At 44.7% G+C, this 16,716-nt stretch overlaps 1 protein-coding gene across 1 annotated transcript; it reads right to left on the bottom strand.

The window, feature by feature from the left end:
• Positions 1–707: 707 nt before the first annotated feature.
• LOC134965305 (olfactory receptor 5V1-like) lies at positions 708–1,634 on the bottom strand. The gene has a single exon (XM_063941781.1). It carries the CDS (start codon positions 1,632–1,634, stop codon positions 708–710), a length of 927 nt encoding a protein of 308 aa, XP_063797851.1.
• Between the last annotated feature and the right edge of the window lie 15,082 nt (positions 1,635–16,716).

Here is a 16,716-nt window from a genome sequence, read left to right as displayed (position 1 = left end):
ATATATTGAAATTTAACACACACAGTTTAAAACTTAGGCCAATATCCTATTACCCATAATAAATTACTGAAAGTAATTACCGCCAACTGGGCTATCCTATTATCCCCAAAGCCGGCGCTTAAAAGGTATCCCCATTAGCTGACCATTATTACCCGATTGCGGCTGCGAAAATGCAAAAGTCCGTGGCTTTTCGCAGATTATATGTCTTTTCATTCTGTACAGAGTCATTTGCTGCATGAAACAAACGGGCTCTAATTGGATAGCCCAAATTGACCATCTGGCTTTTATTGTGACAAAAGCCCATTTCTTTTTTGTGCAGCAAATTATCGCAGTTAACAGGATACCCTGCAAACTAGGTTGTCTGTACACCAAAACAGTTATTTCAAAAGCTTATCTGAGATAATTTAGCGAATATGAAATAATAAGTTTTCTTTGGCTATAAGATAGCATTATGATGTTTCTCCAAAATGGTATCCAGTAGAAGTTCACAGTGGCAAATGTACAAACGCGTTTCGCCTGGTTCAACACACTTCCTCAATTTTCAATTTTTTAAGTGTTTTTACAATTTTGTGAATTATACTTTTGAGGTATACACTGTTTTTGCTTTCAATCATCTCAGGGAATTCGCAATTTGAATATTTTACCATTTTGGATCAGCCCTAATAGGTCTTTTAAGCCAAGAATATTCATAATAAAATAATTTGCCATCAGAACGGGTGTATATGTAATGTAAATGCTCTTTTTAATGCTCTTTTCACCTCTTTGTTTCTCAAACAGTAAATAGCAGGATTAAACAATGGAGGCAGAACACTGCATAAAATAGACGACACTCGGACAATGACAAAGTAATCTCCAGAAATGGGACCATTGTAGTTAAACATAACAGTTATGTAAAACACATTAACAACAGTGATGTGAGAAGAACATGTGGAGAAGACTTTCTGCCTTCCTGCAGAAGAGCGGATTTTCAGTATGGTGGAGATAATATGTATGTACGAGTAAAGTACAACTAGAAAAGGGGATGCCCCCATAAAAACTGTGACAATATTTAATAACACCTGGCTGCTGTCTGTATCACTACAAGCTGCTTCAAGCATGGGAACAACATCACAGAAGAAATGGTGGATTTCCCGATCTCCACAGAAGGTCAGTTTCACAGTCATCAAAGTGTGGAATACTGAGTTTAAGAATCCGCAGATACAGCATCCTGCTACAAAATATGAGCAGAACATCTTATTCATAATGAGCAGATAGTGCAGCGGGTTACATATAGCCACGTATCGGTCATAGGCCATGGCAGCTAGGAGAAGACTTTCTGCTCCTGCAAAAGACACAAAGAAATAGAGCTGAGTAAAACACCCATTGAAGGAAATCCTTCTGTTGCCCATTATAGCATTGACCAGCATAGCCGGGAGTGCGACCGTAGCGTAGCACACATCTAATATGGATAGGCAACTCAGGAAAAAATACATTGATGTCTGAAGATGGCGGTCAACCCGAATGATGCTAAAAACGGTTAGGTTTCCAGTAATTATCATTGCATAGATGGTTGCAAATAGAAGAGAAAATATTCTTGGTGCTTCAGAAAATCCTAATAGGATAAAATCATCAAAATAAGTCTCGTTAGTTGCCATTTAGTCAATAAGCCAAAATCTGTTGAAAGAAAATGAAGGAAACATTTATAATATGCTTACGCTTATGCCATAACACAGTACATAATACTATGGCAGTGGTGGAGCTACCGGCAGTGCGCCAGTGCAGTGTATTGGGGCCCGCCAAAATCAAGGGGTCTGCAGTCAGCAGATTCATTACCAGTACTCAGTGCCAGATTAATGTCCACATGGGCCTGGAGCTGAAATTCATGAAGGGCCTATTGTGTGTCAATGCAGCAGATCCAGATTAAGGGGGGGTAGGCAGGGTGCGTTATTTCTCGGGGGCCCCACATGCCTGCCATCAGCCACCAGCCGATTGAACGTATTTTTCTATTTTAATGAAGACGTTCAATAGCCTAATGGCCAGCCCTCATGTGTTCATGTGTTCTCCAACTCTCCCATCATGCAGCTTGAAACTGAGACACCTGGGACAGAGAAAGAGAGAGAGCGAGAGATGCCTGGGACAAAGAGAGTGAGAGGTACCTGGGGCAGAGAGAGTCAGAGACACCTGGGGCAGAGAGAGCAAGAGACACCTGGGGCAGAGAGAGAGTCAGAGACACCTGGGACAGAGAGAGAGTCAGGGACACCTGGGACAGAGAGAGAGTCAGAGACACCTGGAGCAGAGAGAGAGGGAGACATGGAGCAAAGAGAGAGATGTGGAGAAGAGAGAGACACCTGGATGAGAGAGAGACATGGAACAGAGAGAGAGAGACGTGGAGCAGAGAGAGAGAGACGTGGAGAAGAGAGAGAGACGTGGAGAAGAGAGACGTGGAGCAGAGAGAGAGAGATGTGGAGAGAGAGACGTGGAGCAGAGAGACATGGAGCGCAGAGAGAGAGAGAGAGACGTGGAGCTAAGGGAGAGAGACGTGGAGCAGAGAGAGAAAGATGTGGAGCAGAGAAGAGGGAAAGAGACCTGATGCAGAGAGAGAGAGAACAAGAGACTCTTGGAGCAGAGAGAGCAAGAGACACTTGAAGCAGAGAGACATGGAGCAGAAAGAGAGAGACACTTGAAGCAGAGAGAAAGAGACACTTGGAGTAGGGAGAGAGACCCGGGGCAGTTAGAGATAGAGAGAGACGTGGAGCAGAGAGAGACGTGGAGCAGAAAGAGAGAGGGAGATGTGGAATAGAGAGATAGATGTGGAGCAGAAAAAGATACGTGGACAAGAGAGAGAGATACATAGAGCAGAGAGAGATACACGGAGCAGAGAGAAGGAAACATGGAGCAGAGAGAGAGAGACCTGGGGCAGAAAGAGAGAGAGCAAGAGACACTTGAAGCAGACAGACATGGAGCAGAAATAGAGAGAGAGGGAGAGAGAGACACTTGGAGCAGAGAAAAAGAGACACTTGAAGCAGAGACAGAGAGACCTGGGGCAGTAATGGTGCCCATAAACTTGTGTGATGCCCCGCAACATCGCGGAGCTTCGCACCGGTAGTTCAGGTGCGATTTCGCACCTGAACTGCCAAAGTTATTACCATGCGATCATGCGATAGGTCGTATGGTAATCACGTGACGGGCACGTCACCGGCGGGTGCCCATCGCACATTGCAGTGCGCTATATTGCATGTGTTAAAAAAAACACATGCGATCGCACTGCGTTGCGATAAATATTAAGTGCAGCACATAATATCATGAGACGCAACATCCGAGCAGTGTACCCGCGCATCGCGTTGCATGGTTCCTTAAATGTGCATACAATCCTTCGATTTATCTCACAGATGCGGTTGAAATCGAAGTATTGTACCTGATATCTCACAAGTGTATGGGCTACATTAGAAAGAGAGAGATAGAGATGTGGAGCAGAAAGAGAAAGAGACACTTGTAGCAAGGGGAGAGACCTGGGGCAGATAGAGAGAGAGAGAGGGAGAGAGAGGGGCAGTGAATGAGGAAATTAATCTTGGCAGTGTAGGTGAGGCAGTAAATGAGGGATGGGATAATGAGAAGTGGCACTGCAGGCAGAGCGTTCGGGAGTGTGACAGGCTGGATGGAGTAGACAGGACACCGGAGGGGGGTGACGGCTGTATGGGGGCCCGATAAATGCTGTCGCTGACCCCTTGTACACAAACACCTGCTCTGCTTACCTCATACCTGGCTGTAGCAGCTCCCACTCTCTTTCGCCAAAGCCTTCCGCGGTTCGTCCACGGACCTGCTGTGGAGCTTGCCTTGGGGAGACACGGAGGGTGAGTGAGTTGGTTGTGCAGGGCTGCTAGTGGCTTGGGAGGGGATGGGCAAAGCTTAGGACTGGACTGGGGGAATGCTGTTTGTGATGACAGGAGAATTTTTTTTTCTCTCCTGTCAACACTATCTGCGTTGCAGGAGATCCTGTGGGCCTATTTTCTGTGGGGGCCTGGAGCTGCAGCTCCATCCGCCCCATTGTTAATCCGGCCCTGCCAGTACTACAGTATAATACATCAGATTGACTTATTATGGCATGCCACGACCGGGTGTATGCCTAAATGAAGAAGTAGGAGGTGGCCCAGCAGGAGAAGAGGAGTGAGGTTCCTCCCCACCTCACCTCTCACCTCCACATCTCTGTGACTGTGACCACTTATTTTACCATCAGGCATGACATGGATTAATGTAGTAACACATGCCCCCCCTCCTCTCTCCCAAAGGACCTCCCCGTCACCCAGTGACGTACAGTACTGCACCGACACAAGCAGCTCAATCCGCCTTTGCACTTAGAGACATGCCTGAAGTACACCAAATTGTTATATTATTACCACACTTCTAAACTGTTTTCCTATATTAGTTTGGCATTATTTGGGGTACAGACAGATATTCCCATTTTCTCCTACACTTTTCTCTGGTTTTGACGGCAAGAATTATCACAAGAAGCCCGTTTTCGCAAAGCTGCAATAGGATAGGTTGAATCACGGGAGCGCGCAAACTTGTGATAAGCCGATCTTTGCAGTCATTTTTGGGCGATATCTGTGAAAAGTCCGATTGCAGTAAATTACCGTGTGATTGCTGCTACTTGAATTCCCTACTAAGGGGGAGATGTATCAAACCTTCTAGAGAGATAAAGTAGAGAAGTTGCCCATAGCAACCAATCAGATTCTGTAATTTTATAGACAATGCTAGAATTTTTTTATCTAGAATCTGATTGGTCAACTTCTTTATCTACTTTGTCTCATGTGAAGGATTGAGACATATCCCCAAGGCTGACATCCGAAATTGTGGGAACCGGGACTGACACAATAAGCTGCCCCCCCTGTGGGCGGAGCTGTGTATATTGTGGGTGGAGCTAAAACATTGGTGGGACATCAATTAGAGGTTTAATTTATTTTTAAAAAGTCAATGTTTGGGCTGTGGGAGTGGGTGTTATTATACCATGTCACTATATCATAATATATGAAACGTTACACAGACAGAAATAAACAGTTAGGTTGAGTACACACTAGAACAATGCCCAATCGCGCTGATGGTCAAGATCAATTCCATATGCCCCAGACCATCACAGATTAGCCGAACACACTACATGATATAATGTACGATGGAACAATACCTTCCTTACAATGCACTCAATTGAGGGTATACACTCGGCGATGTAGACGATTTGTAATTACTAAATGGTAAATCGTACAGATATCCAGTGTGTACCCAGCCTAAGAGAGAAAACACACATGCACACACACACACACACACACACACACACACACACGCACACACGCACACTCGCACACACACACATATATAAAGCAGGGTCCACATAAAATACACTGAAATAGCCAGATCCACATAAAAAACATATACAATATAGATATAAAATATAATACAGCATTTTATTATACAGTGCAGGCCGGGCCTGCAGAGCCGCTGTGCTCATTACTGGACAGGTCCAACTTACCTGCACAAAGCCAATAGACATACAGCTCTAGGCAGACTCCCAGAATGTTCCACGCATTGTGCCAGGCTAAGGGGTTGTGGGAGTTGTAGTAATAGAACAGTAGCTGCATGCAGTTGCTCCCCTTTCTTATTGGTGCCTGCCGTTACTGGCTGCAGCCTTCCCCCTCCAAAACTGGGACACTAGGGATTCCCAAACACAATGTTTGGGATGCCGGTATGCACACCCTGATTTTGGTTTGTTCCTGGTAAATCTGGGATGTATAGCATTCTTAGCCAAGGTTGAATTTGGTTCCAATTGAAAGTCACACCCTCCCGCCCACAACCCTTTTTTCATCAGTGCTCTTTTTCTTATTCACATTACTTGAATTAACATTTTAACCTAAATTAAATGAATCCAAACTGATCAGAGAAGCAGTGTCTCTCAGTGTCCACCTGTGGTGCAAGAGTTACTTGTGGGACAAGGTGTGTGAGGCGAGTTTGTCTTGTCAATGCAGGGGGTATAGGCCCTCATTCCGAGTTGATCGCTCGCAAGGCGATTTTAGCAGAGTTACACACGCTAAGCCGCCGCCTACTGGGAGTGAATCTTAGCTTCTTAAAATTGCGACCGATGTATTCGCAATATTGCGATTACAAACTACTTAGCAGTTTCAGAGTAGCTTCAGACTTACTCGGCATCTGCGATCAGTTCAGTGCTTGTCGTTCCTGGTTTGACGTCATAAACACACCCAGCGTTCGCCCAGACACTCCTCCGTTTCTCCGGCCACTCCTGCGTTTTTTCCGGAAACGGTAGCGTTTTTAACCACACGCCCCTGAAACGCCGTGTTTCCGCCCAGTAACACCCATTTCCTGTCAATCACATTACGATCGCCGGAGCGAAGAAAAAGCCGTGAGTAAAAATACTATCTTCATTGTTAAATTACTTGGCGCAGTCGCAGTGCGAATATTGCGCATGCGTACTAAGCGGAATTTTACTGCGATGCGATGAAATATACCGAGCGAACGACTCGGAATGAGGGCCATAGTTGCTTCTTTACTGAAGCATTCAGACTATACCAAATTAATGGTAGGGTAGTCTTCTACAGCTCAGGTAACATTAGGGGGAATGTTTTAGTTGTTTACCATTTGTTTACATTTATTGGCTAGAACTGATTGGTTGTAGCACTTTTATTGATTTATGAAAATCGATAAAACCTGTAAACCTTTATGGCAATCTCTTGTGCCCTGGTCTTTGTTTTAGTCAATTTGTTAGGTTAGAGGCTCTTATCAACAGTATATAAATTAGTGATGTGCACCGGAAATTTTTCGGGTTTTGTGTTTTGGTTTTGGACTCGGTTCCGCGGCCGTGTTTTGGATTCGGACGCGTTTTGGCAAAACCTCCCTGAAATTTTTTTGTCGGATTCGGGTGTGTTTTGGATTCGGGTGTTTTTTACCAAAAACCCTCAAAAACAGCTTAAATCATAGAATTTGGGGGTCATTTTGATCCCATAGTATTATTAACATCAATAACCATAATTTCCACTCATTCCCAGTTTATTCTGAACACCTCACACCTCACAATATTATTTTTAGTCCTAAAATTTGCACCGAGGTCGCTGGATGACTAAGCTAAGCGACCCAAGTGGCCGACACAAACACCTGGCCCATCTAGGAGTTGCACTGCAGTGTCAGACAGGATGGCAGATTTAAAAAATAGTCCCCAAACAGCACATGATGCAAAGAAAAAAAGAGGCGCACCAAGGTTGCTGGATGGCTAAGCTAAGCGACCCAAGTGGCCGACACAAACACCTGGCCCATCTAGGAGTGGCACTGCAGTGTCAGACAGGATGGCAGATTAAAAAAATTGTCCCCAAACAGCACATGATGCAAAGAAAAAAAGAGGCGCAATGAGGTAGCTGTGTGACTAAGCTAAGCGACCCAAGTGGCCGACACAAACACCTGGCCCATCTAGGAGTGGCACTGCAGTGTCAGACAGGATGGCAGATTAAAAAAATTGTCCCCAAACAGCACAGGATGCAAAGGTAAAAAGAGGCGCAATGAGGTAGCTGTGTGACTATGCTAAGCGACCCAAGTGGCCGACACAAACACCTGGCCCATCTAGGAGTGGCACTGCAGTGTCAGACAGGATGGCAGATTAAAAAAATTGTCCCCAAACAGCACATGATGCAAAGAAAAAAAGAGGCGCAATGAGGTAGCTGTGTGACTAAGCTAAGCGACCCAAGTGGCCGACACAAACACCTGGCCCATCTAGGAGTGGCACTGCAGTGTCAGACAGGATGGCAGATTTAAAAAATAGTCCCCAAACAGCACATGATGCAAAGAAAAAAAGAGGTGCACCAAGGTCGCTGGATGGCTAAGCTAAGCGACCGAAGTGGCCGACACAAACACCTGGCCCATCTAGGAGTTGCACTGCAGTGTCAGACAGGATGGCAGATTTAAAAAATAGTCCCCAAACAGCACATGATGCAAAGAAAAAAAGAGGTGCACCAAGGTTGCTGGATGGCTAAGCTAAGCGACCCAAGTGGCCGACACAAACACCTGGCCCATCTAGGAGTGGCACTGCAGTGTCAGACAGGATGGCAGATTAAAAAAATTGTCCCCAAACAGCACATAATGCAAAGAAAAAAAGAGGCGCAATGAGGTAGCTGTGTGACTAAGCTAAGCGACCCAAGTGGCCGACATAAACACCTGGCCCATCTAGGAGTGGCACTGCAGTGTCAGACAGGATGGCAGATTAAAAAAATTGTCTCCAAACAGCACAGGATGCAAAGAAAAAAATAGGCGCAATGAGGTAGCTGTGTGACTAAGCTAAGCGACCCAAGTGGCCGACACAAACACCTGGCCCATCTAGGAGTGGCACTGCAGTGTCAGACAGGATGGCAGATTAAAAAAATTGTCCCCAAACAGCACATGATGCAAAGAAAAAAAGAGGCGCAATGAGGTAGCTGTGTGACTAAGCTAAGCGACCCAAGAGGCCGACACAAACACCTGGCCCATCTAGGAGTGGCACTGCAGTGTCAGACAGGATGGCAGATTAAAAAAATAGTCCCCAAACAGCACATGATGCAAAGAAAAAAAGAGGTGCACCAAGGTTGCTGGATGGCTAAGCTAAGCGACCCAAGAGGCCGACACAGACACCTGGCCCATCTAGGAGTGGCACTGCAGTGTCAGACAGGATGGCAGATTTAAAAAATAGTCCCCAAACAGCACATGATGCAAAGAAAAAAAGAGGCACAATGAGGTAGCTGTGTGACTAAGCTAAGCGACCCAAGAGGCCGACACAAACACCTGGCCCATCTAGGAGTGGCACTGCAGTGTCAGACAGGATGGCAGATTTAAAAAATAGTCCCCAAACAGCACATGATGCAAAGAAAAAAAGAGGTGCACCAAGGTTGCTGGATGGCTAAGCTAAGCGACCCAAGTGGCCGACACAAACACCTGGCCCATCTAGGAGTGGCACTGCAGTGTCAGACAGGATGGCAGATTTAAAAAATTGTCCCCAAACAGCACAGGATGCAAAGATAAAAAGAGGCGCAATGAGGTAGCTGTGTGACTATGCTAAGCGACCCAAGTGGCCGACACAAACACCTGGCCCATCTAGGAGTGGCACTGCAGTGTCAGACAGGATGGCAGATTAAAAAAATTGTCCCCAAACAGCACATGATGCAAAGAAAAAAAGAGGCGCAATGAGGTAGCTGTGTCACTAAGCTAAGCGACCCAAGTGGCCGACACAAACACCTGGCCCATCTAGGAGTGGCACTGCAGTGTCAGACAGGATGGCAGATTTAAAAAATAGTCCCCAAACAGCACATGATGCAAAGAAAAAAAGAGGTGCACCAAGGTCGCTGGATGGCTAAGCTAAGCGACCCAAGTGGCCGACACAAACACCTGGCCCATCTAGGAGTTGCACTGCAGTGTCAGACAGGATGGCAGATTTAAAAAATAGTCCCCAAACAGCACATGATGCAAAGAAAAAAAGAGGTGCACCAAGGTTGCTGGATGGCTAAGCTAAGCGACCCAAGTGGCCGACACAAACACCTGGCCCATCTAGGAGTGGCACTGCAGTTTCAGACAGGATGGCAGATTAAAAAAATTGTCCCCAAACAGCACATGATGCAAAGAAAAAAAGAGGCGCAATGAGGTAGCTGTGTGACTAAGCTAAGCGACCCGAGTGGCCGACATAAACACCTGGCCCATCTAGGAGTGGCACTGCAGTGTCAGACAGGATGGCAGATTAAAAAAATTGTCTCCAAACAGCACAGGATGCAAAGGAAAAAAAAAGTGCAATGAGGTAGCTGTGTGACTAAGCTAAGCGACCCAAGTGGCCGACACAAACACCTGGCCTATCTAGGAGTGGCACTGCAGTGTCAGACAGGATGGCAGATTAAAAAAATTGTCCCTAAACAGCACATGATGCAAAGAAAAAAAGAGGCGCAATGAGGTAGCTGTGTGACTAAGCTAAGCGACCCAAGTGGCCGACACAAACACCTGGCCCATCTAGGAGTGGCACTGCAGTGTCAGACAGGATGGCAGATTTAAAAAATAGTCCCCAAACAGCACATGATGCAAAGAAAAAAAGAGGTGCACCAAGGTTGCTGGATGGCTAAGCTAAGCGACCCAAGTGGCCGACACAAACACCTGGCCCATCTAGGAGTGGCACTGCAGTGTCAGACAGGATGGCAGATTAAAAAAAATTGTCCCCAAACAGCACATGATGCAAAGAAAAAAAAGAAGGCGCTATGAGGTAGCTGTGTGACTAAGCTAAGCGACCCAAGTGGCCGACACAAACACCTGGCCCATCTAGGAGTGGCACTACAGTGTCAGACAGGATGGCAGATTAAAAAAATTGTCCCCAAACAGCACATGATGCAAAGAAAAAAAGAGGCGCAATGAGGTAGCTGTGTGACTAAGCTAAGCGACCCAAGTGGCCGACACTAACACCTGGCCCATCTAGGAGTGGTACTGCAGTGTCAGACAGGATGGCAGATTAAAAAAATTGTCCCCAAACAGCACATGATGCAAAGAAAAAAAGAGGCGCAATGAGGTAGCTGCGTGACTAAGCTAAGCGACCCAAGAGGCCGACACAAACACCTGGCCCATCTAGGAGTGGCACTGCAGTGTCAGACAGGATGGCAGATTAAAAAGAATTGTCCCCAAACAGCACATGATGCAAAGAAAAAAAGAGGTGCACCAAGGTCACTGGATGGCTAAGCTAAGCTAAGCGACCCAAGTGGCCGACACAAACACCTGGCCCATCTAGGAGTGGCACTGCAGTGTCAGACAGGATGGCAGATTTAAAAAATAGTCCCCAAACAGCACATGATGCAAAGAAAAAAAGAGGTGCACCAAGGTCACTGGATGGCTAAGCTAAGCGACACAAGTGGCCGACACAAACACCTGGCCCATCTAGGAGTGGCACTGCAGTGTCAGGCAGGATGGCACTTCAAAAAAATTGTCCCCAAACAGCATATGATGCAAAGAAAAATTAAAGAAAGAAGAGGTGCAAGATGGAATTGTCCTTGGGCCCTCCCACCCACCCTTATGTTGTATAAACAGGACATGCACACTTTAACAAACCCATAATTTCAGCGACAGGGTCTGCCACATGACTGTGACTGAAATGACGGGTTGGTTTGGACCCCCACCAAAAAAGAAGCAATCAATCTCTCCTTGCACAAACTGGCTCTACAGAGGCAAGATGTCCACCTCCTCATCATCCTCCGATTCCTCACCCCTTTCACTGTGTACATCCCCCTCCTCACAGATTATTAATTCGTCCCTACTGGAATCCACCATCTCAGGTCCCTGTGTACTTTCTGGAGGCAATTGCTGGTGAATGTCTCCACGGAGGAATTGATTATAATTCATTTTGATGAACATCATCTTCTCCACATTTTCTGGAAGTAACCTCGTACGCCGATTGCTGACAAGGTGAGCGGCTGCACTAAACACTCTTTCGGAGTACACACTGGAGGGGGGACAATTTAGGTAAAATAAAGCCAGTTTGTGCAAGGGCCTCCAAATTACCTCTTTTTCCTGCCAGTATACGTACGGACTGTCTGACGTGCCTACTTGGATGCGGTCACTCATATAATCCTCCACCATTCTTTCAATGGTGACAAAATCATATGCAGTGACAGTAGACGACATGTCAGTAATCGTTGGCAGGTCCTTCAGTCCGGACCAGATGTCAGCACTCGCTCCAGACTGCCCTGCATCACCGCCAACGGGTGGGCTCGAAATTCTTAGCCTTTTCCTCGCAGCCCCAGTTGTGGGAGAATGTGAAGGAGGAGCTGTTGACGGGTCACGTTCCGCTTGACTTGACAATTTTCTCACCAGCAGGTCTTTGAACCTCTGCAGACTTGTGTCTGCCGGAAAGAGAGATACAACGTAGGTTTTAAATCTAGGATCGAGCACGGTGGCCAAAATGTAGTGCTCTGATTTCAACAGATTGACCACCCGTGATCCTGGTTAAGCGAATTAAGAGCTCCATCCACAAGTCCCACATGCCTAGCGGAATCGCTCTGTTTTAGCTCCTCCTTCAATGTCTCCAGCTTCTTCTGCAAAAGCCTGATGATGGCAATGACCTGACTCGGACAATGACAAAGTAATCTCCACCAATGGGACCAAGAAAAAAAGAGGTGCAATGAGGTAGCTGTGTGACTAAGCTAAGCGACCCAAGTGGCCGACACAAACACCTGGCTCATCTAGGAGTGGCACTGCAGTTTTCAAGCGAGAGGATGAGTGCTTCCATCCTCATGTGAATCTGAACCACTAGCCATGAACATAGGCCAGGGCCTCAGCCGTTCCTTGCCACTCCGTGTCGTAAATGACATATTGGCTTCTCATCAGACGCTCTTAATTTTGATTTTTGGGTCATTTTACTGAACTTTTGTAGTATACTTGACGACACAGAGGTAGAGCAGTGGACTACTGTACCGTACTGCTATATATTATATACTGGTGGTCAGCAAAATTATGCACTGTCCTACTACTATAGATATACTGCGCACAAAAACTTAAATGCACCACAGGTATGGATGGATAGTATACTTGACGACACAGAGGTAGGTAGAGCAGTGGCCTACTGTACCGTACTGCTATATATTATATACTAATGGTCAGCAAAATTATGCACTGTCCTACTACTATATATATACTGCGCACAAAAACTTAAATGCACCACAAGTATGGATGGATAGTATACTTGACGACACAGAGGTAGGTAGAGCAGTGGCCTACTGTACCGTACTGCTATATATTATATACTGGTGGTCAGCAAAATTATGCACTGTCCTACTACTATATATATACTGCGCACAAAAACTGAAATGCACCACAGGTATGGATGGATAGTATACTTGACAACACAGAGGTAGAGCAGGGGACTACTGTACTATACTGCTATATATTATATACTGGTGGTCAGCAAAATTATGCACTGTCCTCCAACTATATATATATAGTTACTGCGCAAAACTTAAATGCACCACAGGTATGGATGGATAGTATACTTGACGACACAGAGGTAGAGCAGTGGACTACTGTACCGTACTGCTATATATTATATACTGGTGGTCAGCAAAATTATGCACTGTCCTCCTACTATATATATAGTTACTGCGCAAAACTTAAATGCACCACAGGTATGGATGGATAGTATACTTGACGACACAGAGGTAGAGCAGTGGCCTACTGTACCATACTGCTATATATTATATACTGGTGGTCAGCAAAATTATGCACTGTCCTCCTACTATATATATACTGCGCAAAACTTAAATGCACCACAGGTATGGATGGGATATTATACTTGACGACACAGAGGTAGAGCAGTGGCCTACTGTACCGTACTGCTATATATTATATACTGGTGGTCAGCAAAATTATGCACTCTCCTCCTACTATATATATACTGCGCAAAACTTAAATGCACCACAGGTATGGATGGATAGTATACTTGACGACACAGAGGTAGAGCAGTGGACTACTGTACCGTACTGCTATATATTATATACTGGTGGTCAGCAAAATTCTGCACTGTCCTCCTACTATATACTACAATGCAGCACAGATATGGAGCGTTTTTCAGGCAGAGAACATATAATACTGGTGGTCACTGGTCAGCAAAACTCTGCACTGTCCTCCTACTATATAATACTGTTGGTCCCCAGTCCCCACAATAAAGCAATTAGCACACTGAGCACAGATATTTGCAGCACACCGAGCACAGATATGGAGCGTTTTTCAGGCAGAGAACGTAGATATTTGCAGCACACTGAGCACAGATATTTGCAGCACACTGAGCACAGATATTTGCAGCACACTAAGCACAGATATTTGCTGCACACTGAACGCAGAAACTGAGAGAACGCCAGCCACGTCCTCTCACGATTATCTCCAATGCACAAGTGAAAAATGGCGGCGATGCGCAGCTCCTTATATGGAATACGAATCTCGCGAGAATCCGACCGCGGGATGATGACGTTCGGGCGCGCTCGGGTTAACCGAGCAAGGCGGGAAGATTCGAGTCCGCCTCGGAACCGTGTAAAATGGGTGAAGTGCGGGGGGGTTCGGATTTCGAGGAACCGAACCCGCTCATCACTAATATATATATATATATATATATATACGAGAGCCCTCACTCAGGGGGACATGTACTAAGCAGTGATAAGCGTGGAGAAATGAGCCAGAGGAGAAGTTGTCCACGGCAACCAATCAGCTGCTCTGTATAATTTTAAAGTATATACAGAAAAAAAGGATTGTAGCAGGGATCAGTTTGTTTGGGTGCACTCTGTCCCACTCACAAGTATATGTCTGTGATGTTTATTGAATTTCATAAATTTATTGCTGAATATATATTTTCAACCATAAATTGCCAATACCCACGTGGAATACTTCCTCTATTTTAATTTCACATGCAGTATTATTATGGCCTAGATATTTGACCATACAAAGCTAAATATTTAAAAACAATATAGAGATAGAAAAACATGAAGAAAAGAAAATCTTTATTAGACAGATTTCTGTCTTGTGTACAAAAAAATATATTGTTAAAACCAAATCGTGTGCCGCCTGTTATTGCTTATATAATCAATATACTCTTGTGATGAGTATAAATGTTTAAAGCTCCAAATATTTATATATATCTCCTACGAATATTAATATATTATTATCCTTGCCATAAATTTCTGTACATGATACGTAACTGTACCTATATCCGAATGGTATATTGTATGAGGTTCTAAATATGATCCGTGTTGATCTCAAAGAATTATTTAAAAAAAGGGGGAAAGAAGGAGTAAATATAGAGTTGATATTTCTGTCACAGCCTTGTCTCTCTCAAACCTAATTTTAAAGTATGCAAATTATAAATTTTACTTCAATGCTGATTGGTTGCCATGGGAAATTTCTCCACTGGGTCACTTCTCCACTCTTTTCACTACTTAGTACATACCACGCTGAGTCACTGATTGTCTGACTGACTGACTGACTGACTGATCACTAATTCTTTTACTTCTCCGCTATGCTAGGAAGCTGAAATTTAACATAGGTATTCTTCAGGTGGGAAGTAGGAAAACTATGAAATTAGAATTTTAATAAACCTCTCCTAAGGGATGAACAGGAGGTTGAGATAATGACATCATTACCAATGCGTGGCTTGCGTTGCGTGAACAATAATTCCCAAGTGGACAATCAGATCAAAATTTGGATTGCACCTCCAGTGGGTAGAATTTAATAAACTACAAAAATGGTCCTGTCACTTTTTACTGTATCTGCTATGGGTGCTCCTCGGGTAACACCAAGAGCCATGGATTAATATTTACTTACAATAAGACATCTCAAATTTCCATCTCAAAAGATTTACCAAATTTTAACACTCATTTTTTTTTTTACAACCGTGAAAATCAGAAACTCCCGTGCGAAGAACAGCTAGAACAGCTAGTTACATATCACTTCAACATGTGGTATACATATATGGCAGTATAGAAACAAACAAGGGTTTTTCCTCAGCACACCAATGAGTATCAGTAACAAAACTTGAACTCTATAAGGTAATAAAAAATTCAGAGATCTTAGTTACATATATTTACAAAGATATGGCTGAGCCTCCAGGCCAACTTCATGGCATCTCTGATACTGGAGGTCCCTATACTAAGTTTAAGTCTGGGGAGCCGGACCCCACAAAAGCCGGTGAAGGCCAGCTACCCTAGGGCAGCACACCACTGAAAGGCTAAGGTGTTAGTGAGTGTTAATAAGAAAGAAGCAAATTATATGAATTAAAAAGTGATAATACAGGTAAAAAGGTGTTAATTAAAATATTAAGTAGAGTAGTGTTAGTGGAAAAATAATTTGAAAGTGTTAAAAAGTGCTAAATAAAATGTTATAGTGTGCCACCCCAAAGTAGCCCGGCCACACCAACCTAGGGGGCTACGTACCCCAAACTCATCCTTAAAATTGATAACAGCACCCACGGTGGGTCATATAATTGCCCAATGTAAGGCCACATGATAATGGCACATACAAAAATATATATCTAAATTGAGAGCCTGTTCACATGAAGTCACCCCATGATCCTTCAAATTGCACTACATGCTCTGCAATGCTGGTCCCATCTGTGCTTCTCTAAACTGCAATATAGAATGGAAGTTGCTCAATCAATCTCGTAATATACCCCAGGTGATGACAGGGAGGGGTTTTTCTAAAGAAGAAACAAACAGCGCAGTTTCCCTATCACACCAATGGGTATCAATAACAAGACTTAAACTCTATACTGTAATAGGAAATTCAGAGTTCTTAGTTATATATATTTGCAAAGATATGAATAATCAACCAGGCCAACTTCACAGCGTCTATTAAACTGGAGGCCCCTAAAATAAGTTTAAGTCTAGGGTGCGGTACCCCACAAAAGTCCGCAAAGGCCAGCCACCCCAGAGCAGCACACCAGTGAAAGGCCAAACAGAACCTGCGATCCGGCAGCCAATCAGTAGCCGCCACTGCGGTTGCTCTTGATTAGATGTCAGTCCACAAGTACCGATTGGCTGGCGACCAGTGCCACATTTGAGATGCCACCGGCACTGTCTCTATTTCCATGACTTCATGCTGTCTAAGCACCATGAACACCTCCACCACTACCACCTAAGCTTGTCCCGGTCCGAGACAAAAGTCCCGACAGTCTTTCCCTGATAGTTGACCTGCATATCCCTTCCAATGTGTCAG

Source organism: Pseudophryne corroboree, chromosome 10, assembly GCF_028390025.1.
Source record: "Pseudophryne corroboree isolate aPseCor3 chromosome 10, aPseCor3.hap2, whole genome shotgun sequence".
In the NCBI taxonomy this organism is placed as follows: Eukaryota; Metazoa; Chordata; class Amphibia; order Anura; family Myobatrachidae; genus Pseudophryne; species Pseudophryne corroboree.
This window is presented reverse-complemented; position numbering and strand designations above follow the sequence as displayed.

Excerpts from the sequence above, each read along its gene's own strand:
- LOC134965305 (XM_063941781.1), bottom strand. The coding sequence starts at position 1,634 with ATGGCAACTAACGAGACTTATTTTGATGATTTTATCCTATTAGGATTT.